The sequence below is a fragment of the Coptis chinensis genome, chromosome 1 (genome assembly GCF_015680905.1).
Source record: "Coptis chinensis isolate HL-2020 chromosome 1, ASM1568090v1, whole genome shotgun sequence".
Taxonomy (NCBI): Eukaryota; Viridiplantae; Streptophyta; class Magnoliopsida; order Ranunculales; family Ranunculaceae; genus Coptis; species Coptis chinensis.
In genome coordinates, this window is record NC_141456.1 from 61,314,714 (window position 1) to 61,341,942 (window position 27,229).

The window sequence follows — 27,229 nt, forward strand, 5'->3', positions numbered from 1 at the left end:
TGTTTTTGTGGACTGTTGGCTAACTGTAGTACTACTATTTTTTTTTAGTCCAAGCTCAAGAGGGCCAACACCCTACCTAGCCTGCACATAGCTCCGCCGCTAGCCCATTTTTCTTTTATATTACATGCAGTTGTTTGTTAATCTTTTTTTGTACATTTAAGACTAAAATTGGTTATGGTTTTGACATCTTGTAATTGTTGTTTTCAACTTTCAGTTTTCGCCCTCTACAAGGTGCCCAAACTCTTGTCAGTTTTTTTCAATAAATTAGGCTCAACCCCTTATTTATATTTTGGTTATGTGAAAACACCCTCCCATTGGCTCATACCACATAACCTCCATGTTTTATACGTCTCATCAAATAACCTCCATGTTTTTGCAATTAGAAAAAAAATCACGGTCGGTTTTTATTTTCCCAATTATTTTGCTTCATTTTTTACCCTTTTGATATAAGGTGTCAAATCCATCATCATTTAAACGAATAAGAACACTAATTCAACTTCGATAACACACAATTCAATATTGAAATTATAATAACAAGTTTCAGCGACAAATAAATTAGGTTTGATGAAAAAGAAACATTTTTTAACAATGAAGAAATCAAGTTTAACAATGAAGAAACAAGATTATACCATGAAGAATCACTCTCTTTCTCATTTCGATTGATTGTTGTGAATCTTTGTTTTTGTATTATTGATTTTTCTTTCTTCTTCCTAATTTGAATAAATTAGGTTTCAGTGACTATGTAAATTTGTTTTCGCATAGAAATTTAAGTATGCAAATTTATTTTTATATATTGATTTTTCTCAATAGATCCCGTGACTGAGTATGTAAATATGGTTTTATATAATCTTTTTAGTATGCAAAATTATTTTTACATAATGATTTTTATGTGCAGGTGTGAGTCTGTGATTATGTAAATTTGTTTTTACATGAAAATTTCAGTATGCAAATTTATGTTTACATAGTGATCTCTGCGTATCTCATGGCTATGTAAATTTGTTTTTACATAATCGTTTTAGTATGCAAATTTATTTTTACATAATGATTTTTATGTGCAAGTGTGAATCTGTGACTATGTAAATTTGTTTTTACATTGAAATTTCAGTATGCAAATTTATGTTTACATAGTGATTTCTATGCATATCTCATGACTATGTAAAATTGTTTTTATGTGAAAATTTCAATATGCAAATTTATTTTTATATAGTAATTTTTTTTTGTAAATTTTTTTTTACATTTTGATTTTCTATGAAAATTTAATTTTTACATATTGATTCCTTCTTTCGTGTTGATGATTCTACGACTTTCTTGTTTTGTTTCACCATCTTGTTAAGTAATTTTCATTCAACTCAGCAGTAGAAATTTCAGATCTTGAGAGAAGGAATTGAATATGCGGTTTTGGAATTGTAGTTTTAGGGCAAATTTTGTCTTGGGCCTGGACTTAAGTGGGGGCTTATTTTTGTCAGTTTCTTATTTTCAAAATAAATATGGAGGTTTTGTGAGTTGTTACAATTCGAGGGAGTTTTAGTGGACCTATTTTTTAACTAGGGAGATTAAACTCAAATCCCACGGTTTTTAGTTGGATACCGTTTGTAGCAGCATTAAAAATAGTGCTGAAGTACAGGGAAACATGGGCAGTAGTAGTCCCTGACAATATAGCCAATTGTTGTAAGCAACTATTTCCAACATTACAAGTCTTTATTAATTACCTGAATTCATTTTTAAGCAACCCCAATTCACTTTGTATCACCTGAAAATGACAAGTCCTTAAGTTTTTTACTGTGAAAAGTGTGATACCAAGTTCAATGGTATCAACGGGAAACCCGACCATAAAAAGAAATGCTTTCAGATCCAGCAACAGAAGGTGAAGAAAGCAGAAAATGAGGAGAATAAAAGGGTAAAAATAAGAAGCTCAAAAAGTGATTGAAGAATGAAGGGAACACTTGAATTGGTTTGTTATTGTTCATTTTTCCCTTATGATTGGATTTGGGTAATGGGTTGTTATTGTTAGTTTTCCCATTCTGATTGGATTTCTATGGTTGGGTAATAGCTATGTTGTTATTGTTAGTTTTCCCCTTCTGATTGGATTTCTATGATTGGGTAATGGATTGTTATAATTGTTATTGTTAAGACTATTTCAATTCCAACAACATAGCTCTCTCACAACTTGTTTATTGTAATTGATAATTTTTATAGTTGAATATTGAATTGTATACTTTACAGGGTGGGATTACAACAAAAAACAAGGAGAAAGTAATTGAGAATGATTTCATTAGAATTATTTTGATACTAAAACACCATTACCTTGATTCATTATGGCAATAAGTATATTGAGCAAAATAGTTTGTTTCATTTTAAGTTCCTATGCGACTTTTATGCTTTTATTCATTTTGTGAATTTTAGTCTCCATACAACTTCTTGGCAAATTTTTGAGGTAGAGATTGAATCGAGCAGTGCCGAGTCTTTGTGGGTAACAAGATATTGGTCTTTACCTATATTCCTCTATAAGGTAACTTCATCTGATATTCTGTTGGAGTTTGATATTTCAAATAGATTTGTCTCTCATATTCGACTACCGGAGGTTGGAAATGAAAATGCTTCTTATTTCGACCAAATATGATCAAAACACTAAGTGGTTATGAAAGAGATGAAGAGCGTAGAAAAATAGTGAAAAAGCAATGGTGATCGAGAAAATGATGAGACTGTACCTTTCGGTTGCCTATGTATCCAAATTATCGATGGGATCAAGTCTCAAGAATGCAGTTCTGTATGAAAAATAGTTTGGTATTTATATATGTAGAGTAGAGATTTCTTGTAGCTCAAGTAATTGTAATTGAACCTGGCTCTTAATTGATGATTATCTCTTTGATATAAAACGAATATAGACATAAATTAATGTACGTAAGTGGCAAGTCATGTGGCTAGGGGTTTAACCCTAGACACATGAGTTAATGAGCCTGTACATTAATCTATGATATTGCAAATTGGGCCTTAGCCCTGTTGATTAAATGAATAAAGTAGAGACTCCTACCAATGGACGTTTGCCACATAGGTGGGGGTTGAAACACCGCCCCCTCTTTGGCATGTGAACGAAGTTCATATGGTAAATAAGAGAAAAGAAAATCAACAAGGAAAAGTAATGAGAAAAGAATAATTGGAATAAATAAGGTGTGAATTTAAACGAATAGTTATATGTGAAAATTGATGAGCCGATTAGACGGGACTGGACAGCTTAGTTGGGCCTGTGTATTAGGCTTTGTTATAAAAGCCGATCAAAAGAAAAAGGAACTTAAACGTTCATAGAACCAGCCCAACACAAAAACATAAAAAGCCCAAATAGGACAAGCTACTATAAAGGTCTAATTGCTGTAGAAAGGTATCCAACAACCATTGATAAGTACTGGCAAGGCTGGCAGGTGTAATACCAGTCACGAAGGAAAACCGCAAGGCATGTTAAAAGTAAGATGACGATAATTTATTTGTATTTCTTTCTATTTGTAAAGTGCGAATTTTCCTTGGGTGTTTTGTATCCAACATGCATTAATCGAACTAAGTTTGTAGGTGAAATTGAGATGCTCAATGCCGGAAGACGAAGAGAACTTAGCGCCAACGACCAAACGAAATACCAAATACACTGACCGAAACACAGAAATAGAAAGCAATAAAGAAAAGCAGTTGCTTGATCACGGAGAAATTATAGAATTACGACAAAATTACGAGCAAAAGATGTTGATGAAAAGTTTGGGACTTTTGTCGTATGTCGAGGAACGGCATAATTACGAGCAAAAGATATCGATGAAAAGTCTTCGAAGAAAAGTTTCAAGCGGAAAGATCTCAATGCCCTAGAAAAAAGAATGAAGCTGACGGAAAGTTATGCTCGGAAAGTTTCGCTCAGAAAGATCGGGACAATACTCTAGAAAAAATAATGAAGTTGTCGAAAATTTTCGCTTGGAAAATTTCGCTTAGAAAATCGGCATAATGCCTTAGAAAAAATAATGAAGTTGTCAAAAAATTTCGCTTAGAAAACTTCTCGTAAAAAGATCGACACAATGCCTTAGAAAAAATAACGAAGCTGTTAAAAATATTCGCTCGGAAAAAATTTATCGTAGAAAGATCGACACAATACCTTAGAAAAAATAATGAAACTGGTGGAAAATATTTAACTGAAAACGCTAAGCGAAGCGAATGCAGATTGCGAATAGGAAAATGAATATTTAATCGAGTGACCGTAAGACAATTGACAGAGACAATTAATTAGATAATTGTATAAATGTAATACCATAGAGCTAAAAATTATTTTGATAAAAAATAAAAATAAAGTATAGATTTGCTATTGAATATTGTTGTGTCAGATAACATACATGCGGAAAACTAACAATGTTGTTGATTTATGTAGTTGAAATGAAATAGAATGAGATGCCCCCATGTAGAGAAAAACGCCCCCAATGCTAACTTAACTTGGCAAAATTAGACTAAGCGAGCATAAAAACATTTAAACTTAGACTGACGAAGTTAAACGTGATAACTTCGGTGGAATTTGTTGTAGCGATATTAACGTACTAAGCGAGCGAAAAAACGTTCAAACTTAGACTGACGAAGCTAAACGTGGTAACTTCGTCAGATTTTGTCGTAGCGATAGTAACGAACTAAGCGAACGTAAAAGCGTTCAAACTTAGATTGACAAAGCTGAACATGGTAACTTCATCCGATTTTGTCGTAGCGATAGTAACGTACTAAGCGAGCATAAAAACGTTCAAACTTAATTAGACTGACGAAGATGAACGTGGTAACTTCGTCAGATTTTGTCATAACGATAGTAACTTACTAAGCGAGCGTAAAAGCGTTCAAATTTAGACTGACGAAGCTAAACGTGGTAACTTTGTCAGATTTTGTTGTAGCTATAGTAATGAACTAAGCGAACGTAAAAGCGTTCAAAACTTAGACTGACGAAGCTAAATGCGATAGCTTTGTCAAATTTTGTCATAGCGATAGTAAGGTTGCGATGAAAACATAATTATACCATTGGAACTAACGAAGTGTTGTCCATTTTTTCTTTCAGCTTGTCTATTGAATAAAGGATGGTATGGTGACGAGAAATTGTGACTAATCGTAAAGTCAAAACAAAATTGTCAAATTTATTCGACGACGTATTATTTTCCATTGTAAGAAGTCAACGATGGTGGAATACTAAACGGCAAATAATGTCACGCCATAAGAAATTTTTAACGTCTAAAGTATGGATCGGGTCTTCCGCTCACTTAGTAAAATAATTTGTTGCGACGAGCAAGAAACGAATACTGCCAATGGCTGTCGAAAATAAACCAACAATGTCAAAGTCCCATTTCTCAAACGATCAAGGTTTATGGAATTGATGACACTGCATCGTGGAAAATTTGACCCATCTCATATATCATGTTTTTGACAAGGCACACACTTCTCAGACAAATATTTAACATTCTTTGGCATGTATGACCACCAATACCATTGGGTCATTGCGCTATGAGCGAGATCTCGCCCCCGGGAGTGGTGCTCACATAGTTAATCGTTCATTCTGCCCAAACAACGAAGGATTGGATTGAGACTTGTGCCTTTGCGATAGAGTTTTTGGTCATCAGGAATTTTGAAGTATTGTTAGCTGCATGATCGTCGTCGGTAGGCACGGTAGATACCGAGACATTATCAGTGCCAAGCTCGTTGGGATCATCTGATAGCATAAGTTGTTGATCAAGTGTTGTCTTGGCAGCGATGGTCTGATTTCCACAGATAAGTATGTGATAGAATCAAGATGCCTTACTTCATAATGCGGATACTGCACAATACTGATAGATGTAAAATTTCATGTAATTCATTAAATTAAATCCAAATTAACGTCCATTCTATCATCGCAAGCCGCATAAGATCATTCAAAGTGGCTAGCAAATAATTTAGAATAATCAATCGTAACTTAGTCGCCCCCAGTTGAAGAGTTATGCGTATACCACAAATGACAGTTTCGTATTCGGCCACATTATTTGAAGCATCAAAATCCAAACGTAGAGACCTCTCAATTATGTCTTCATTCAGCTTCAAGATGACAAAACTAATACTGGAGTCAGACTTATTATGCGAACCTTCGGTGCAAATCCAACAATCAGTTGATATAGCCAATAAGTATTAATGCCAGTCATTACCCCGGGAGGTAATGAAAATTAGGTATCAACATTTTCCTCATCGAGTAATGCGTTCGACATAGAAATATCATCAATAAGAAAATCAACCATTAGCAAAACCAAAGTTTGTCTATTTTTTTAACTGTATGAGTGTTAGAAACAATATTGTAAGCACTAAGATAACTGTTCTATTCTGCGACTCGATTCATAGACATTTCGAAAAAAATTGCGCAACGGATATTAAGTATAAACTTCGACTATTCCTTCCTGGAAATAACCTTAAGACGTCTGGCAACATTAAACAAGACCAATGCAATTTTCTTAATCCAAGAATGCCTCGATTCAGCTGATATAAGAGTCTTGCTAACAAAGAATATGAGACGACTATCGGCACTATGAAACGACAATAGACAAATATGAATTTAATATGTTTCGCTGAGATTCGTGAAAAATAACCATTGCGAGGTCCGTATGTATCATTTTGAACTCGTGGGTAACCATTGCAAACAACGAGAATCTAATCACCACCACGTAAACGATCCCACATGCAACTATGTTGTTGGCGTGTGTTACATTGTGGTGTCACAGATACAACACCATTTTCGAGAACTCATGGATAACCATACGTTGTGAACAACAGGAATCTCATCCTTACCACATAAATGATCCCACATGCTACGATGTCATTGGCGTGTGTTATGTTGTGGTGCGATAGATTTCACATCATCTTCGAGAGAAATGGTTCGTTTCAGACGATGCTTGTAGTAATTGTTTTGTTTCCGTACACACTTGAATTATCGAAAAAATGTTTCACTAGACATTGGACTTACATTATCCGCATCAAACGATGGAGAATCGCCAAAGGCAATAACTTTGCGCTAAATAATTTGGTATATCGGTGGCACAACAGTAGGGTCATGTGCAACCTTTCGTTGACAAGGAGTAGGAAGGATTAGTCCGTTATCGCCAACTTGACCTTGACTATCATGTACGCGATGATCGACAATAATTGTATCGGGAACTTGAGCTCTTCTAGTATAAGTCATTATTTTTGCAGAACGTGATCGAGGGTATTGAAAAAGAACCGCAGACTACACCAATTATGTTTCGACCAAATATGATCAAAACACTAAGTGGTGATGAAAGAGATGAAGAATGTAGAAAAATAGTGAAAAAGCGATGGTGATCAAGAGAATGATGAGACTGTACCTTTCGGTTGCCTACGTACCCAAATTATCGATGGGATCAAGTATCAAGAATGTAGTTCTGTATGAAAAATAGTTTGGTATTTATATCTGTAGAGTAGATTTCTTGTAGCTCAAGTAATTGTAATTGAACCTGACTCTTAATTGATGATTATCTCTTTGATATGAAATGAATCTAGACATAAATTAATGTACGTAAGTGGCAAACCATGTGGCTAGGGGTTCAGCCCTAGACACACAAGTTAATAGGCATGTATATTAATCTATGATATTGCAAATTGGGCCTTGGCCCTGTTGATTAAACGAATAAAGTAGACTCCTACCAATGGACGTTTGCCACGTAGGCAAACACTTCTCTCGGGGGACTTGGGATTCACCACAAAAACTTGTTGTACGAGATTATCAATCTATTTGTCTTTAGACAAAGTATTTTGGGAAATACTCTATTCGGTAGACCTTAGTTCAATAGGTTTATCTCTTGATGACTATTCTATTGTCTCTTTCTACCATTCCACATATTGTATTGTGATCGGTACTCGACAAGAGATGTCAATCTTCAACCCTTGCATTCATCACAGTTACTCAGTTTCTCAATTGTCCTAATTAGCAAAAGAAAATCAATAGTCTGAAAATATTAATACACATTGAAATTGAAGGATGCATTAATAATACGTAGACGGGCTTTAATAATATGCATAGCTGAAAAAGCTCTTTCAACGGTGACAATTGCAACTGGTAAGATAAGAGCTAAAAGTAAGGAGGGAATATACTAACATAAACAATGTTCATTTTAGTATCTACCATATTCTTTGCAAGATAGCTAATTCCCTCCAACTCCAAAAAATCTTTGTTAGAGCGGACATCAAAGATATAATTTTCTAACTCATTGTCAAGCATCATAAGACTTTTTTTTTTTAATAAAGCTTGAGGTTACAGATCCCCCTGTTCATTAGTTTAAAATTTGAAATACACATGACCTGCTTTGTCCTCACCCACAATGGCTTGAAGTCTAGCTTCAAGGGGAGGTACAAAGTAGTTACAAACATTAAAATATTCTAGAGCTGCCAAGTAATCAGTAGCCCTATTACATTCTCGAAATACATGTGTGAATTATACACAAAGCATCCTAGAAACTACATCTTTAATGGCAGCATGAAGATCCCAACAACACCAAGGAGCCATTTCCTTGCCCAATAAAATATGAATCACATTCAAAGAGTTTGAAGCAACTAAGATCTGCCTTTTTTGCAATATCTCACAACCAAGTAACCCATCATAGATGGTTTTCAGTTCTTGATATAAAACTGACCTGGTACCTCCTGAACCTGAGTAAGCAAAAAGAACATCTCCATTGCAATCTCGAATGGTGCCTCCAGTTCCAGCATGATCATCTGTCATAGAAGCATCAGAATTGAGCTTGACTGTGTCTCCATCAGGCTTGGTCCAGATACAACTAGTAGGAGTACTTTGTCTATAGGTAGCTATGATACCAAGTCTATCCATAAAGAGTTTAGCATCCTGATTTAGAATCAAGTTTGCAAAAAGCCCCTGGAGATAAACCTTCATAGAGTTCGTGAGAGAAGAACAAACCACTTTCCATGGTTGTGACTTATGTTCAAATCTTCGCTGGTTATGCTCATTCCAAATGAAACTAACTGCAGCACAGGCAAATGCTTTGAGAATCTCAGCTGTTGATGTGTTAGATCTGCAGATTCTCATAATTTCATGTCATTCACTATTTGAGGTCGTAGTGAAAGCACTAAGACTTATATAGGATTTGACTCGACTCCAGATGGAGGAGGAGTAATGGCAATCAAAGAAAAGATGATTTGAGTTCTCTCTGCCTCTATTGCACAAACAACAATTTGATGTCTGAAGAACCTTCTTTTTAACCAACCTATCTTGTGTGGGCAAACTATTTGCAAATAGTTGCCAAACAGTGAAGGAATGTTTGGGCATGACATGTTTGCCCCAAACAAGGTTATACCATATCACTTTCTCTCTTGGAATTCGCAAGGCTTAATAAGCTGACTTGGATGAGAAAATGTCATTAGAACTAGGAGTCCAAATAATCTTATCAACTTGTAAGAATATGTTGATAGTGGTTCCTAAGATCATGTTCTTTAGAGGTGCTTGTGGAAGGTTTAATACAATATCATTCTAAGATCCTGCTGTTAGAAGAGAACTAACTTTTGCATCCAAAGGAACTTGCAAGTGAGTCCTGGCTTCAGGCAAATCAATAAGAAGAGTCGCAGAGCACCATGGATCATACCAAACATGAGTGAGTTCACCATTGGAGATGTTGTATTTGATGAACTTCTTAGCATCATCCCTATACTTCAGGATATGGCGCCAAACCCATGAGCAATCTTTTGGGATCTTGAGGTGCTAGAAATAATTATTCTTAATGTGATTTTGCCATGTCCTAGTTGTCCATAGAGAGTTATCTTTTGAGACAAGTCTAAAAACAAGACCAAGGTAAGATGCCTTGTTCCATAATCTCAAATCCATAATGCCGAGTCCTCCTTCTTTTTTCCTTAGAGCAGTTCTACCCTTACTTGCGTGATGCATACATCTTTCCATTGAAAGCCCACGTCAGAGGAATTTATTACAGATTATTGTAATCTCATCTAGGACAGAGATGGGGAGAATGAAAGTCCTAGCCCAGTAAACATGGAAAGAAGAGAGGACATAATGGATCAATTCAAGTCTGCCAGCATGAGAAAGACATCTTGATTTCCAATTTTGAATACTGTTTGTTACCTTTTCAATCAGAGGTTGGCATTCCCTGATACCAAACCTGGCAGAAACTAAAGGCAGTCCCAGGTAGGCGACTGGAGGTTGGACAAGTTTCACTTCCATGATATTAGCTAAGAAATGACTTTCTTCAAGACTCAGCCCTCCAGTGATAAGGGAAGTTTTGGAGTTGTTGCTCTTAAGACTAGTCATTTCAGAAAAGGTGTGAAGGATCACCTTGATAGTCAGCATAGATTGCATGTCTCCCTTAAAGAAAAGGAGTAGATCATCGGCAAAGCATACATTGATAGTATTAGTACTCTTGCATTAGGGTGGGCATAAAACATATTTGAGTTGAGTCCCTCATTCAGCAAGACAGTGAGAATTTCCATAATGAGAACAAAAAGGTAAGGTGACATGGGGTCACCTTGTCTTAGACCTCTCCTTCCTTTGAAAAAGCCTTCGGGTGAACCATTAACAAGAATGGAGTAATAAGGTGAAGAGTAACACATCTTGATCCAGAGAACCATAGCTTGGGGGAAATTGAGACAGTGAAGAAGTCTTTCAATGGCAGTTCAACTGACTATGTCAAAAGCTTTACTGATATCAACCTTCAAGGAACATCTAGGAGAGATACCCTTTCTGTTATATTTTCTCATGAGCTCATGTGAAAGCAGCAAATTGTCTTGAATGGATCTTTCAGGGATAAAGGCCGCTTGATTCAAGTTCACTAAAGAGGGCATAAGAGGCTACATTCTCCTTGTAAGCATTTTAGTAATGCATTTATAAATGATATTGCAACAGGCAATAGGTCTGTAGTTAGAAGCCTTAGAAGGATTGGGAATTTTAGGAATTAAACACATGAAAGTGGAATTAATACCTTTAGGGACTTTCTGAGAGAGCATGATATATAAAATGGCTTTAGAGAAGTCCTCCCCAATAACTGACAAACTGTTCTTAAAGAAATGAGCAATAAATCCATCTGGCCCTGGGGCTGAGTAACTATCAATCTCTAAGAGAGCTTCCTTGACCTCATCTTCAGAGAAAGCTACTGAGAGAAGAATAGATTCCTCGTTGCTAAGTTTTGAATCCACTTGTAAAGTTTCAAAGAATTCACTACTGTCTTCAATTGGCTGATCAGCACCCAAAATAGATTTGTAGTGGTTGACTAGTACTTCTACTACGCTCGAGTGATTGTTCAAAATGTTGCCATCCTCATCAGTTATAGACCAAATCTTGTTTCTACTTCTTCGTTCCTTCACTATATTGTGAAAGTAAGTTGTACATCTGTCTCCCTGTAACATGAATTTTGTGCCAGCTCTTTGCTTGATGTCTTCATATTCAAACAATAACAAATCACAGTATAACCTTCGTGCAGATTTTTCAGCTTCAATATATGCATTGGAGGGCACATTTTGAATAAGAAGTTGCAGAGAAAATAAAGAGACTCTTGCAAATTCAACTCTCTGAGCAAGGTCAGAGAAAAGAGATTTAGACCATGTCTTCAAAGAGGATTTAAGGGCCTTTAACTTCTGACATAAGATAGAGACCGGGTTACCAAGCAAATTGGGAGACCAAGCTTGCTTGATTATATCTGCATAAGAAGGGTGAAGAGTCCAGGCGTTTGCAAATCTAAAGGGGTAAGCATTAGAAGAGTTGGTATACCAAGAAAGAACCAGAGGAGTGTGATCAGAGACTCCTTGTGGTTTAAACTCAACAGCTGAAGCCGGGAAAACTGAGCTCCATAAGAGATTAACAAGGCATCTATCAAGTTTAGAAGCTTTTCTAGCATTTCCCACTGCATTGTTGGACCAAGTGTAATTACTCCCTGAGTACTGAAGCTCTACCAAGCTAGCCAAGTTAACATAATCTTGAAAGTCTGCCATGTCCCTAAGATTGGGTGGCTCACACACTATCCTTTCGTTAGACAGAAACATAATGTTGAAGTCACCGCCAACACACCAGGCATTAGTCATGTTCAGAGAAATAGCCTCAAGGTCGCGCCATAGTTCAATTCTGTCTCTTCTGTAGTTGCTAGCATAAACCACCGTGAGAAAGAAGGACTGAGATGTGGGTAAAATAACAACTTCACTATGCACCATCTGAGATGATTGTTTGAGCACCTTAACCTGTACAAAGTTAGGATCCCAACATATCCATATTCTACCACTAGGATCAGAATTGTAGTTATCAGCATATGACCAAAAAAGACAACAAATCTCTTGAATAAAATTAAGGTTTTCTGGTCTAACTTTAGTTTCTAATAAGCCAAAAAGATATAAATTATTTTCTAATCTGACCTTATTTATTTCTGAAGCCTTAGAAGGCCTATTGATACCTCTGACATTCCAAATACTAAGCCTCGACATGAGGAAAGATAACGGAAGTCATCTCTTCGATGAAGCCCCTTTAGGCCGATTCCTAGTCTTTACTGAGCTCTGAGGTTGATCTGAGTTGTTTTTGGATTGTGCTTTATTGTTGTTCCATGAACGACCTTCAGAGATAGAGGTTGAGGTGGCTGAAGAGGAATGAGAAACTTGTTTAGAACCTTGCCTTGTGATCACCTTACTACTACTAGAAGCTCTAGCAGTATTAACAGGTTCTGTATTCACCCTTGGAGAAATTCCAGTTCCTACAGAGAGTTCACTATTCTCAGTATGAGAAGCCCCACTGTCATTATGAGAACCTTTGGGCAGATGGTCATCAAAAAGTTCTATATGAGAGGGAACTTTTTCAATAGCTATTGATAAAGAGAGTTCATCCACTGCAAGAAAGACACCCTGATTTGCTTCATATAGTTCTTTGTCGCCAACTGCACTAGCTAAGCCTAGCTCTTCAGATTGAGGTAATACTCTATCTGAAAGGTTTAAGTTCAAAGCATGAGGATTGGGCACATGAAGCTCATGAGTGGTAGCAGCTTCATAAACAATTAGGGCATTGTGATGAGTAACACGAGAGTCAGATACAGTTGTAGAGGGTAGGCCCATATCTTCTTGACTGGGCACAAAAGCTAGAGGAGTGTCAACATAAGGAACCAAAGATGTTAGGGGTTCCATTTCCGTCGTTGCTATTTCAGTGTCATTATTAAGATTGTGAAAGGAATCCATAGGGTCAGAAGCATCATCTTCTAGGAGAGCAAAAGCATTAGAGTTTTCAATGCCAATAACATTAAGACCATGAGATTGAGCGTTGTTGGTGTGAGTGCTCAAGGTGCCTACTGGTTGCCAAGAAGAAGAGGTAACATAGACAGGTGATCGAGAGTAAGTGGCATCAGAAGAACCAGTGTTATCCCTTGGGTTGGAGCAGTAGAGGCAGGGGCTAGAACATTAGCAGAAGGAACTTGAGTGCGAGGTCTCGCAAGCGGGCATTTGGCTAAGGAATGACCAAAGGAAAGACACTGAGAGCAAGATGTAGATTTCCACGAGTAGTCAACCCCCACTGTGACAGTTCTTCCTTCTTCCAACTTGAATTTAAGGATAAAAGGATATTTAGAAGTAACAGGAACTTCAATGCAAGCTCTAGCATAGTCCAATCTAGTTCTTCTTTGGGAGGCTGCATCCCAGCGTAGGGGCTTACCCAATCTACTTGCAATCGTGCTCATACCACTCTTTGTCCATAATATTTTTGGGATGTCATAAAAATTTACCCATATTGGTACCGTTTGAATGTGTTCTTTCTGAAATTCTTGAACTTCTTCCCAAGGTCTTACAATGAAGATCCTTCTTGCAACAAAAATAGGACCACTGTCTAGGGCAATCTGTCTATCATCACCGTCTAAGAATCTGAAATAGAAGAGGTTTTTGTTGGTTAAGATCACATAATCGGCCTTAGTTTTCCAAGCCCTTTCAAGAGCCCTCTTAACTAAAGGGAAAGGCATTCTTTTGTCCACGAAATACCCAACAAGGTATTCACTCCAAAGTTCTAATCCTTCATCTAGAACATAACTAGGAACGTTAATGACATCATCAACAACATCTGTTTCTATAAAATCAAGGAGATCATTAGGAAAGGTATCATTTTTTATCTTTAAATAAATAGCTCCAGGAAAAAGAAGGGTTCGCACTAGTAGAGGCTTGCTCTACATTGTTATGGACGAAGGACGTCGTGTTGAACAAGAAATGGGAGAGAAGATGAAGGGAAGAGCAAGCATATGGATGAAGGAACTTACTAGAACTGGTAAAGAAGAATAGATAAGGTCGGGGAGAAAAACAGCAGACTAAGAAAACTTACCTAAAAGGGGTGAGAATCACGTGATAAGTCGGATATCACTTAAGGGGAAGTGAGTCCTAATCGCCCACGAAGCGCTCGCCATTCTTTGCAATGCTGCATGATCAGACCCCAAATGTGCTCGCCATTCTATAAAATTAAGGAGATCATAAGACTTGCTGCATGATCAGACCCCAAATGTGCATTTAATTACCTTTACAATGCTTCAAATATGCCTTTCTTTATGCTTAATGAGCAGACAACTCATAGCTTTTGCTACCTTTCGCAGGATACATGCCATTTAGGACTTATACTCCTAATACATGCATTTTAGCTCAAAAAGGAGTTCTATCGACGCTGCTTGGGAAGATTCTAGCTTTGGAGAAAAAATGCCAAAAAATCAAAGTTAACGATCAACAGTTAGGGACTCAAAACCAAAAGACAAAAGATCATGTCCTTAACCCAAAAGACTGAAGATTATGTCCTCAACTCAAAAGTGGGCATCCTTAGCAAGCTTGTTCAAGAAGATACCTAAAGCATAAAACAACCCTAATGAGGTGTCTTATTTCTAAAGGATGAGGGCAAAGTTGTAAAGTGTAAAAGGTGTAGCATATAACCCAAAGTGAGAGGAGAGAGAACTTTGTCTAGAATTAATCTTTGGTCATTAGGAGTAGTTTAATATGTTTTAATTAATAGTTTAATTGTTATTTACATTGTTTTCCATTTTTATGTTCTTCAAGCTTTAGTTAATGAATTAAGTTATTAATTTTATTCAATACAAAGTTTTCAATCTTGTTTCCCATTACTCTTATCTCATTACATCTTTCTAATCTTGCATTCACAACCCCAAACACAAGTTCACTCATTTGACAAGTTCAAATGAGTGTTACTTGATGACAAATAAATATTAAACAACCCTTTTTTCCATACATGTTTTCCACCATTAAACAACTTTAAAAGTCTAGTTTTTCAACTTCCTTTCAAACAACAATAGTTTTTACTTTTATAAAACCAACACAACCCATAGTTTGATTAGAAAAGCTTAGAAAGTGAGAGTTTCTATCATCAAAACCATCTTTCTTTGCATAGATTCAAGATGAACAAAAACACCCTAGCTTACCCACCAATATCAACTAAAGTCACTGCACAAAATTAAAGTTAATTGGATAGAACTCACCAAGACAGATTAATTTGGACTTTTCAAAAGCGGATAATGAATTACTAGGATTTAAGCATGAAAGGCAAAGAAGCAATTCAGTGTTAACCTCATCAAAACGGTCATCCAATTCTTGGATTTGACAATCCATTATTTTAGTAAACAACTCAACACGATAATGATGCAAATTTGTCATTTCTTCAACCTGGCGTTGAGATTGGCCACGTGCTACAAAATTATCATCCATTTGAGGAACTATGACACTATGTTTAGAACAAAAGCCAAAAACTTTAAAAAAAAAACATCCCATCCACTTGCCCTCATAGTTTGCAGTCGACTTTTGGTTACTTTGACAAGAGTCATAGCATTAACTATATCTTGATCTTTTCTTTGCAATGCTTTCGACAAGTTGCTGGTGATTCCAAATATACTTTTCATTAAATGTAAGTTTAATTTAAGATGAAGTTAAAAGATTGCATAGAATCTAATAAGGCAAATGCTTCTCCCCTTTGTTTTGCATTCGATCAATCTTCCATAACACCATGCAACACATCTGATAAAACATAAAATTGATTAATTTATCTATGAAATGAACGATGAACTCAAAACGTAAGTAAACTAAAACTATCTTAAGAGTCTAAATTTTATCAAAGTTTCTACTCTCAATTCTATCGAAATAGAGTGGAGTAACAAGTTCGTTCCACTCCTAGTTCTCTAGCATGGAATGTTTTATAGTCTAATGAATCGGTCTTAAGTCTAATGAGAGTTTTACGAAGGGTGTTATACTACGATACAATATGAAATTAATTATGTTGAATTTAAACTACGAATGCTATGGAAATATGATTGTTTTTTAATCTAGATAAAGGATTAGAGGGGAATTGAATCCACCTCGAATCCAACTTAATAACCTAGCATAGATTCTTGTATCTCGATTCTTACGTTCTTACGGCAAGAATTTCGAGTTCTAATCCCTAGTGTTCATGGCATTTCTACCAAATACTAACTAGCATGTGAGGTCGTCCACCCATTCTCATGGCGAATCATGACCTTCTAGAGTGGAATAAATTCTACAATGCTTCTACACTATACCACTAAGTTTTCATCAAAGCTTCATCAACCCCTCTAATGGAGGTTTTAGCCTTGAGTCATCAAGCCATCATTTTCCATTGAATTATAACTACACATCATATTACAATTCTAACTTAACTAATTTAACTAACAATGTTCAATCTACTTAAACTACGAAATGATAATCAACAAGAATTAAAACTAGATCTATAAATTGAAATAACAAAAATCGAAATTGACAAAATAACAATTTTATTTATCTAATCAATCAAGAACAATGATTCAAAGACTTAATCTAAAACAAGAATTGGAAATGGAACTTAAACTTAAACTTAATTAATTTATTGAAAACTAGATCTAGAATTATATATATTTTTAGGTATAACTAGCTACCATTAACAAAGAGTTAAGCTTTTGTTTTTATATGTTTTCAAATCCAAAAATCGTGCATGGGCTTGGAGCCATGTTTTGGGCCAGAGAATCAGGCCCAAAACCCAATTCTTTAGTCCAAAAATGCCTCTTCAGCTGCAGTTGGCTTCAACAGACTTTTCGTGAACAGAGCTTCCACAGGCGATTCTAAACCCACATCAAAACAAAACAACATAATCTATGGGCAGTACAATTCATGGGCTAGCGCCTCCATGAACCCCTGTTCATAGCTTCAACAGTTCAAACAAAACAAAAAAAAATATGTTTTCTTTATCTTGGCTCGAGACGCCATTTACGGCCCCCGGAGTTCGAGCAGTCCAACCGAGTTTCAAAAGATAGTTTAACTAATTTTAACGATGACAGGCCGATTAATAATAACCGAATAATGAATCGAAACCATGGACAGAAATCTTTAACAGTAAAATTTATACGTGAAATAGAAAACTAATCTACTCATATAAACATTCAAATCTTTTCTTATCCAACTAACACTTTAACTCTATCATAACCTAATCATTCTCAGCTGGGAAGAAAGGTAGTTCCGCCATCTCAACCGGCATAGTTTCTTCCCAAGTAAAACTTCCATTATATTAACTCATTTTAATAACTCGTTTTAATATCTAAATACTTGAATTAATACTTACCAATATCCATTGCTGTATTAGGGTAGGACCGCGTCCCTGCACAAAATATTATTAAGTCCTACCCTCCTGCAAAAGAAAGTTAGAACTTGTATATAACCTTTGTAGATATTATATTAGGCATTCAAAAGTAAACCCAAACACTCGCATAATCAAAGAATACAACTAACCTCAAGCAAGGTAATAATACCTTAGTTCCTCTCTAGGGCAGTCCAAAGAATCTGGTCATTTATAGCACATTCAATGAATACCCGGGTCATTCATGGCACATTCAATGAATACCCCTATATAACGCTAACAGGCCATTTATAGCACATTCAATAAATGCCCACCTAACATATGACATCAACAGTCATAAAACTAAATTCCAAAACTTGAGGCGTGGAGAGTTCTAAAAGGTTGCGGTAAATTGTTTACGCATTATTGAACTTTATTGTATATATCATTTCAGAGAACGAATGAGTATCTTGATAAATGTATTTTTGGTTACGCGTTATTAATTAGATTGATGTCTAAGTGTCATAACGTCGTATATAAAACTGAAATATCACATAGTATTTAATGTACATACACACGTATATATAAAGGTCTTAGCCTAAAGCCAAGCATGCTAATAGCACTAGACCTATCCTAATAGCCCAAATCATAATCCGAGTTAAAAAGTCAAATTGGGTCAACTGGTCAAAGTCAAAATCAACATATCATAGTCAAAGTCAAACTGTCATTTCCATGTTCGACAGGTTCAGGATCATAGCCATGGTTCATGGCTAAGGGCAAAGGTGCATGGTTCATGGGCTCGTGACTAAGGTAATGGTTCGGACCCAACTGGCCAAGCACAAACCTTAGAACCCGAAAGTCTCAAACCAACTTATTTATTATACCCAATTGGGATCTATATTAAGTCCTATGGACTGGCCCCAAGCAATATCAGAAACTGGCCCAAAACACAACTGAGTTCGGCCCGAAAATTTAACTGAAACCGGCCCAATCAAAACAAAATAGAACTGGTCCAAGCTTAACAAAAACCGGTGCGCCCAACAACTAGAACTAAAACCCAACCATATAAAATAGAATCCGGGCCCAAACAAAACAACCAAGGCCCAAAGACTGAACTCGGCCCAAGCCCAACCGGTCAACAATCCTTCTTCTCCACCAATTCTCTCCTCCACCAGCCACCAAATCGCGTCGGCCACCACTCCTCACTTCATCAAACCGATTTTATCCCAACTCCAAAACCAAACAACATTAACAAAGGCAACAACCTCAAAAGATACAATACCTGTCAAAACCTAAAACCCACATCATAAATAATCTTAACAACAAAAATAATCTCCAAAAATTCTCTTTATTACTTTATAAAAAGTCTATCTTCCGTCCCAATAAAACATCAAACCACTCTGAGAATAACAGGTCTTCAACATCGTATTTTCATGTCATATGAAAAGAAAACTACGTTATTACATACTTTCAAAAGATCAGACCTAAAAGAAAACTAATTGAATTTGCTCGGGCAAGAATCCCAAATCAAACGCCCGGCGGTTCTGCTTGCCTTCCACCTATGTTCCCAAGAACACACCCACGTTGCCAAAACAAAGCAAACATGGATTAAAACAAAATGGAATTCTTTGGTATGAGTAGACTAACCACATAAAACCATTATCATACTTTAATTATTCAAACGGTCACTTTATATTATCCCATAACTTAATCATTCACGGCTTGGAAGGTGTAGTTCCGTCATTTTAACCGGCATAATTTCTTCCCAAGCAAGACTTCCATTATATTAACTGATAAGAGCCCAAAACTGTAGTTTTAACCCCAGAATGACATACTTTTAGACCAATTATGTGAGTAATAATTAAGAGTTAACACCGACACGTGTTTTATGCATTTCGGGTTTCAAAGTCCATTATGTGCGAAATGTGCCACTTTAGCAAGATAAAGAAGCAAAGGTCGGTTACTAAGGAGTTCCGTGATTAAAGGCCAAGATTCAAGAAGACAAAGCCTTTCTAAAGCCCGGTCAAAAGCTGAAAAGTCGACGCGGGCAGAAACAGCACACAAAGCCAGCAGAACTTCCGAAGGCCATATCTTTGGACTCAGACCTCGGAATGGGGCCTACCTTATGTCAAAACGACCGGCTCGGAAAGAGCTTTCCAATGGTCTAAGCCTTGACCCAATCAGAGTAGCAAAAGTGGACGGAAAGTCTGTTGAAGCCAACTGCAGTTGAAGAGGCCTTTTTGGACTGAAAGAATTGGGTTAAAACATGGCTCCAAGCCCATGCACGATTTTAGGATCTGAAAGTATAAAAACAAAATCTTAGCTCTTTGTTAATGGTAGATTTCTTGGTAGATAGTTAGACCTAGAAATAGATTAGATTAGTAGCCTCCATTAATGAATTCTAGATCTAGTTTTTCATGTAGATTAATTAAGTTTAGTTCCATTTCAATTATTGTATTAGATTAAACCTTTAAATCTTGTTCTTCATTTTGATTAGATCAATAAAGTAGTATTTTTATCAATTTCGATTTTTGTCATTTCCATTTCTAGATCTAATTTCAATTCCTGTCCTTATTTCATTTTAGTCATTAAATTAGATTTCATTATTGTTTAATTAAGTAAATTTCAATTCTTTATATCATGTTTAGTTTAAATGTAATCGGAAATGATTGCGTAATGATTCTCGGCTAAACCTCCATTAGAGGGGGTTGAGAAGCCTTGATGAAAGCTTGATTCCGAATATCGTAGAATCGTCATAATTTCCTTTCCACTCTAGAAACGATTAGTTCACCATGAGAATGGGTTTAATCGTTCACATGCTAGTTATGAATTGGTAGGAATGTCATATGTAATTAGGGATTAGGAAGAACCAATTGTTCGCTTGGGATTCAATTCGGATTACTGACGATTAAATGCCGTTAATAGGATTAAGTCGAAGTTAAGGTGGAATCAATCCCCTCTAATTCCTTATCATAGAATCAACATAGCATTCCCTTAGTTGTCCTAATAGTTGACTAGTGCATCTCGTGGGTAGTTGCATCGTAGTCTAGTTGCCTTTTCGTAAATCTCTCATTAGACCTTAGAGTTAGAGTACTTACACGTGAGAGCACAGCATGCGGAAGGACTGAGAGTGGAACGAATCACTCTACTCCACTATATCTCATAGGATTGAGAGTAGAAATCTTTGATAACATATATGAGTAAAAGATAGTTTTAGTTTACTTACGTTTTGAGTTTTATCGTTCATTTCGTAGGTAAACTATTAATTTTATGTTTTATCAAATGGCGGCCGCCATCTTAGTTTCACTTTTCGCATTGTTTTCGTAGTGTTAGTACTTTTTCTTAAAGTCCCATTTCACCCACCCACCCGTTTGATTCATACTGTGGTTATCCAATTCAACGTTGGAAAATTCGGGAAAAATTACATCGAAGCGACCCGGCTATATGGAGCAATACCCGTGGAGCAAGAGCGCTGACCATCCGCTCTACCAGCGCCCTTTGTTTTTTTCGGTTTGGCGGTTTTGATTGAATTTGAAAATATTTTTAATTTGTTACCCCAAATATTTTTAATTTGTTACCCAAGTATTTTTCATGGATTAGTTTTACCATGAAAACCTTATGTGTTTAGCTAAGTTTGGTTTTAGCCTTGTATGAGGATTGAACAAAAGTCCGTAATTAACAACATTCCAAACCATCCTATCGGTTGGTACACCGAACAAATTAAATTCGGCCGAAGGGTATTCCCTTTCAAAGCCTTAGCCGATAAAATCTTGCATCCTTGGTGGGGGATTTCGAATCCCCAAATATTTTAATTTGTTACCCGCTTTTCATGGATTAGACCATGAAAACCTTATGGACTCGTGGGATTGAACAAACTTGTTCCACCATGTTTATGGAACATTTTTACCCACCCCGATAAAAGACGGATGAGATGCTTTCCAAGATTCATTTCTTTGGGACAAAATTCTTATGAATCATTTTTCTAAAGACGGAGGATGCTTTCCAAGATTCATTTCTTTCGACAAAATTCTCATGAATCGAATCGCTTTCACCGATCTCCTTATAGAGTGTCCACATCATAACTTAATAAAGACACCGTTTGTTCGTGCCTTTTTCAAAGGACTTCTACACCACCATAAAGAAGTCCTTGACATAATGAATGGGGTAGTTTCTTAAGCAAAGGAGCCTCGGAGGCTTATAAATTTTAGAGGACCAAACTAAAGCTTAAATAACAAGGGGGTAGTGACGATATCCACCGCCCGCTAGTTCTTCTAATACGATTAAGGCCGCCGGTATGTTTGAAATTAAACACGATCCCGAGCTAAAAACTCTAATCGAATAACTCACTAAAAAGGTAGAGGCCATTTCGTACAACAAAATCCTATCCCCGTCATGAATGTAAATTCAAATCCATGTAGTTTCATTTGGAGCCCCCGAGCATCCCGACTTAATCGTCCCTATAGCCTATGAACGGGCTTGTTCTATTAATAGTGAACCTAACGCCTTGGAGACAAAATCCCAACTTCGGTTGGAGAAATAACCAACACGCCACACCTCAAGGGTACAATAATCAATATGTTAGGCCTCACTACAGCCTTTTAACCAAGCCCCACTACGACAAGGGATGTGGTCATGGAATTTTAATAATTATAACAACCAAGTGCAACCTCGACAAGGTCAAGCACAAAGTCAAGGTAGTTATAATAATTATAATGTTAATAGAGGTATCGTTCGGTAAATAATAACTATCAAAATCCACCCATAAATAATTCACGGAAATAGTTCGGTCACACCACCCGTGACTACTACACCCACACAACCGGATCGCCTTGACACCTTCATACAAGTGAGCCAAAACTTTTTCCAAACCATGGCTCAATCTAACCAACAGCTTCTTCTACAATCCGTTAATAATTTAACCCAACCGGTTGGTTCAAGATAAAGCCCAACCCAAAGGTGTGTTTCCAGTGTCACGCAATACCTAATCCTAAAACAACAAATACAGCCTTTGAGGTAACCGATAATACTAGTAATGAATATGAAAATGTAGGTGAGCTAAAGGCCATCACCACTCCGCTCGCAAAGTGGTTAATAACAAAGTAACTATGCCTATAGTTACCCCACCAAGAGTCCCCCTACACCGCTATTTTACTAGATACCGAAATAAAAATGGAAGAGCCTACCACTGTAGAGGTACCAGTTACAACACAACCTAAGAAACAGGAAGCCACGGTTAAACATCCAGGTGATACCATTGCTAAATATAAATAGAAACCACCGTTTCCACAAAAATTAGCCATGTTAACTAGGGATACAAATTATGAGGAAATTAGGGACGTTTTCAAGAATCTAACTATAAACCTTCTCTTCCTCGAAGCTATTAAAAAGCTACTACACCATACTAAGTTTCTTAAGGAATTGTGTACTACTAGGCGTAAGACCAATATACCAAAAGACGCCTTTTAAACAGAACAATTCCCAACTCTATCTGAACATAATGGAATTGTTAAGTACAAGGACCCTGGTCGCCCTACTGTACAATGCACCTTAGGAAATTCTTATCTGACGACAGCGTTATTAGACTTGGGGCTAGTGTTAACTTACTTCCGTTTTATTTGTATAGACAAATTGGTCTAGGACGAGATGCAACCCACTAAAATGGCGTTGCAATTAGTCGATCGATCTATTAAGTATCCTAAGGGTGTCGCCGAAAATGTTCTCGTAAAAATTCAGGATTTTTACTATCCCATTGATTTTGCCATCCTCGATATAGAAGTGGATTAAGCGACTCGTCCCGATAATCTTAGGGCGCCCTTTTTCGGCAACTGCCAATGCGCTCATTAATTGCCGCGATGGTTCAATGTCCATGTCTTTTGGCCATCTTGTCTGTTGAAGTCAATGTTTTAAAACAAAGACACCGCGGTTACCCGATTCGCCTATGGATGGAGAGGTTAGCATGATCGAGAGCTTTGTTCGAGATTATTTCAACAACACGTTCCCTGATAATCATATGCCCAAATTTCTTTCCTTTGGAAGATCAGACTCCAACATTTCCATTCCTACACTAGTCGATACACATATTACGGATGAGGAGGAGATAGATGATTTTCTCAAAGATATAGAGGACTATCATAGTAACGTGGATATGACTAATCTAGATGAGCAATTCGATGAGTTTCTTAGAGCAGGTGATGATTCACCCTATCAAGAACTACTTTGCACAACATCCACCTTGATTCCCCTCCTTCCACCCTTTCAAAGGAATCTTGAGTTTGCACTCGATCCTGTTGTTTCTTCTGTGCTTCATAATTTTTTAAATTCACCTAGTAAACAAATACTTCAGAAGGACAAACCATTTGACACCTTCATTTTCAAACTTGAGACAGTCCCTACACACACGATGAATGAGTTTTGTGCTAAAACCACATCCTCATTGGATACAGGCTGTCTTTCTACAACTTATCCATATCCACCATATTCTCCACAACCATTCACTTTTCCACACTTATTTACTAGAACACCCACTCATTCAAAAATGAAAAATAAGGTGCATGATAGGTTACGTAATAGGGTTATCCGACTTCGCTTTCATTTCACTAGGTTGCGTCATAGGAAATCTTGGTGCTTGATTGTGTTTGGATATGTTTTCTGTGATATTTATTTATGGAATGATCCACAACTATTTCGGTTGTTGATATATGATAAACTGCATGTTCATACATATGTTTAGATAAAGTCTCGAGTATCTGACTATAAGCGACTCAACTTTTGTGTTTGGTGCATTTCCTTTCATTTTCATATATTGGTGAGTGCACCATTAAGGTAACCGGGCCCTCCCTATGGAGTGTGCGGCTGTAAGTACCGGATCCTGAGTCCACGTTTAAACATAATTCACGTTTTCCACTCTTGCATGTTTTTCTCGGATTTTTGAGTCATGTTTCTCTATGAGGTGAATTATGTCTTTCTTGTCTATTGTTTTTCTAAAAAAAAAATTAAATATATATATATATATATATATATATTAAAGAATAAACATAGTAATATAGGAAGTCTCGAATCGACTTTAAAAGACCCACTGCTAAAAACAAATTTTCTAAGCTTCGTTGTAAAAATTTGTTTGGGGGTGGGGTGTTCGTGTTTCCGTCCTAGAATGTTTATGTCCCATTACAGTTGCTTAGGCCATCTTATTGTATGACGATTCGGGTTGACATAATCCATGAATTTAGAGTTCAATTGTTCGCATAACGTACGTCATGCACGCACTTCGAGGCATTTTCCACTATCTTATATGTCATCCATGGTCGGAATAGAGTGTTTTATGGATCATTGGATTGGAAATTCTCTCCTGATCATTTCCATATCTCATTCGCAAAAATCGGACAGGTAACGAAGCGGCAATTTTGATTTGAAGTTTCGGAAAAATCGAAAAAAAAAAATCAAATCACAAATTTCGATTTTGGGCTTGGGCCCAACCCGCGCCCAACGACAGCGCGACCGCGCCCTTACCTTCACCTTCCCTTCATCGTTTTTTTACAACCGCCATTAACAAGCTTAAAACAAACCTAAAAATAAAAATAAAAATAAATAAAAATAAAAATAAAAAATAAAAAAATAAAAACCTAAATTAACCCACGCCCACAATCAATACCCAACCCAAATCGACTCTAAAAGCTTCCCACCACAACCCCCACCGATTTACATCACCAAAAACCACCGAAAACTCCAAATTTTGGTGCTGCCGCGCCACCACTCCACCACCACCACTATTGCTTCAGTCGGTCGATTTAAATCCCACCACCACATCCCATTTAAACCCCCACTACATTCCAAACTTCCAATGGCTCAACAACGCTGAATTTTACCGGAGCAAGATTTTACCGGCAACCACTTCGCGCCGTTTTACGGTGACGAGATGATCAGTCGAGACTGGAATAGCTTGTGGTACTCGACTGAAGCCTATTACCACGAGGACTTAGTCTGACGGTTCTACGATCTGAGGGAGTTGGAAGGGACTAGGATTTTGTTGTTGTTGGCGTAAGAGGCGGAAGGAAGTGACGATGGGTTGTTGGTCGAGATTCTAGGCATCCGCCTAGAATCCATCTGATGTCACCCCGCAGAGTCCCAACATAATGGGGTAGAGCCATTGATGCACGAGACGAGTTATTGGAGGCTGACTACAATGCGAGATCGCGATTGTGTTCGACGAAGCTTCCTTAGGACCAACCCGGTGGCCGCAGCTCGATGGATTGGTCGGGCGCCCCGGGAAGGAGAAGGTCGGCGACATCGGCCTGAACTACCTCCATATCTTATGGATACTCCGGGAGCGAAATACGAAGTTACGTATCTTGGAGTTTTCGCTAGCATGATTAGGGGAGTAGGAAAGTCTCATGTTGCCCCTCTCCCGTGTTGATAACCAAGATCATGTTGAAGTTGAGAAGCAGCTCGAGGCGTGATAGGGCGTACATCACCCTACACCGTAACCAGCGCATCTATAGGGAGTGTATCCAACAGGTTTGGAGGTTGGTGAGGATAAAGAAGAAGAAGAAGAGGTCGGTGGAGAGGAGAATGCCGAGGAGGCCGGGGAAATTAGAATGCCCGGAGGAGGATGAGGAGGATTTGGCGTGTTTTGACGCGGATGCCTTGGAGAGGTCTTTGGTCGATGCGTAACGCATGGCTGTGATTCATCGTGGCATCGTTCGCTCAACACTATCTGCGAAGACCTCCGAACTTCGGCAGCAACGATGCATCATAACTTTGAGGTCCATTACCGAGAGAGGGCGAGAGGTGGGAACAGATGAGGGCGAGCTAGAAGCTCGGCGCCGATTCAGGAAGAGATGCTTACACGAGTCCCACCTCTGGGACTCTCCTCCGAGGACACACCATCGAGGCACGAGCGTAAATTAGCCGAAGGATCTAATAATGGGCTTTGGCCCATCAGAGCCCGGGAGCGATCTTCGGACCATGTGCCCTCCGCTACCAGTTCCGGAGTAGTTAGGGATAGTATAGTTTAATGTTTGATGTTTTATTTGTAGTTTCATTACTGTCATTTATTTTTATGTAAGTTTATTTCCGTAATTTGAATTTTGTAGTGAAATGTACTCCGAATGAATTATTTTTAATATAATGGGTTATTTTCATTATCGTGGTTGTTTAATATTGACCCCACCTTCCCAACTTGTTTGGGGGTGGTTTTATCTATTCCAAAGATGAGTTTTATATAACCCCGTGTTAGAATTTATTAGGAGTCAAGGTGAAAATATGGCTGTTTAGGCATATATATATGAATAAGTATCATGGTAGGATGAAATCTAGATTAAATAGGTACATTCTATCATAAAATCAACCTAAAAGATCTTTGGGTTTGAATTAGAATCAAGGAAATGAGTTGTTTCCGTTTTTGGGTTTGGAAATTTTAGGATTTCGAAACTGCCGTAATTAGTTTTGGCAACTTCGATCCATTTTAGCAACTTAAAACCTATATAAACTTCATACAATCTACACTCACAACTCACACTACACCTAAACTCCATCACTCACCTTTCACTCCCACGATTCCCACGTTTTGGCTCATTTTTTCCGAAGTTTCAAGAACTCGGAAGCGCACTTTTCGCTGTGATATTTTTTCTCGATTTTTTTGTC

The 27,229-nt window shown here is 37.3% G+C and overlaps 1 protein-coding gene across 1 annotated transcript; it reads right to left on the reverse strand.

Annotated features, from left to right (window-relative positions):
* Positions 1-13,304: 13,304 nt before the first annotated feature.
* On the reverse strand, positions 13,305-15,699 carry LOC147524829 (uncharacterized). The gene is made up of 2 exons (XM_086576669.1): positions 15,474-15,699; positions 13,305-14,071 (listed from the first exon to the last, which is right to left on the reverse strand). Exons 1-2 carry the CDS (start codon positions 15,697-15,699, stop codon positions 13,305-13,307), a joined length of 993 nt encoding a protein of 330 aa, XP_086432795.1.
* Positions 15,700-27,229: the final 11,530 nt, after the last annotated feature.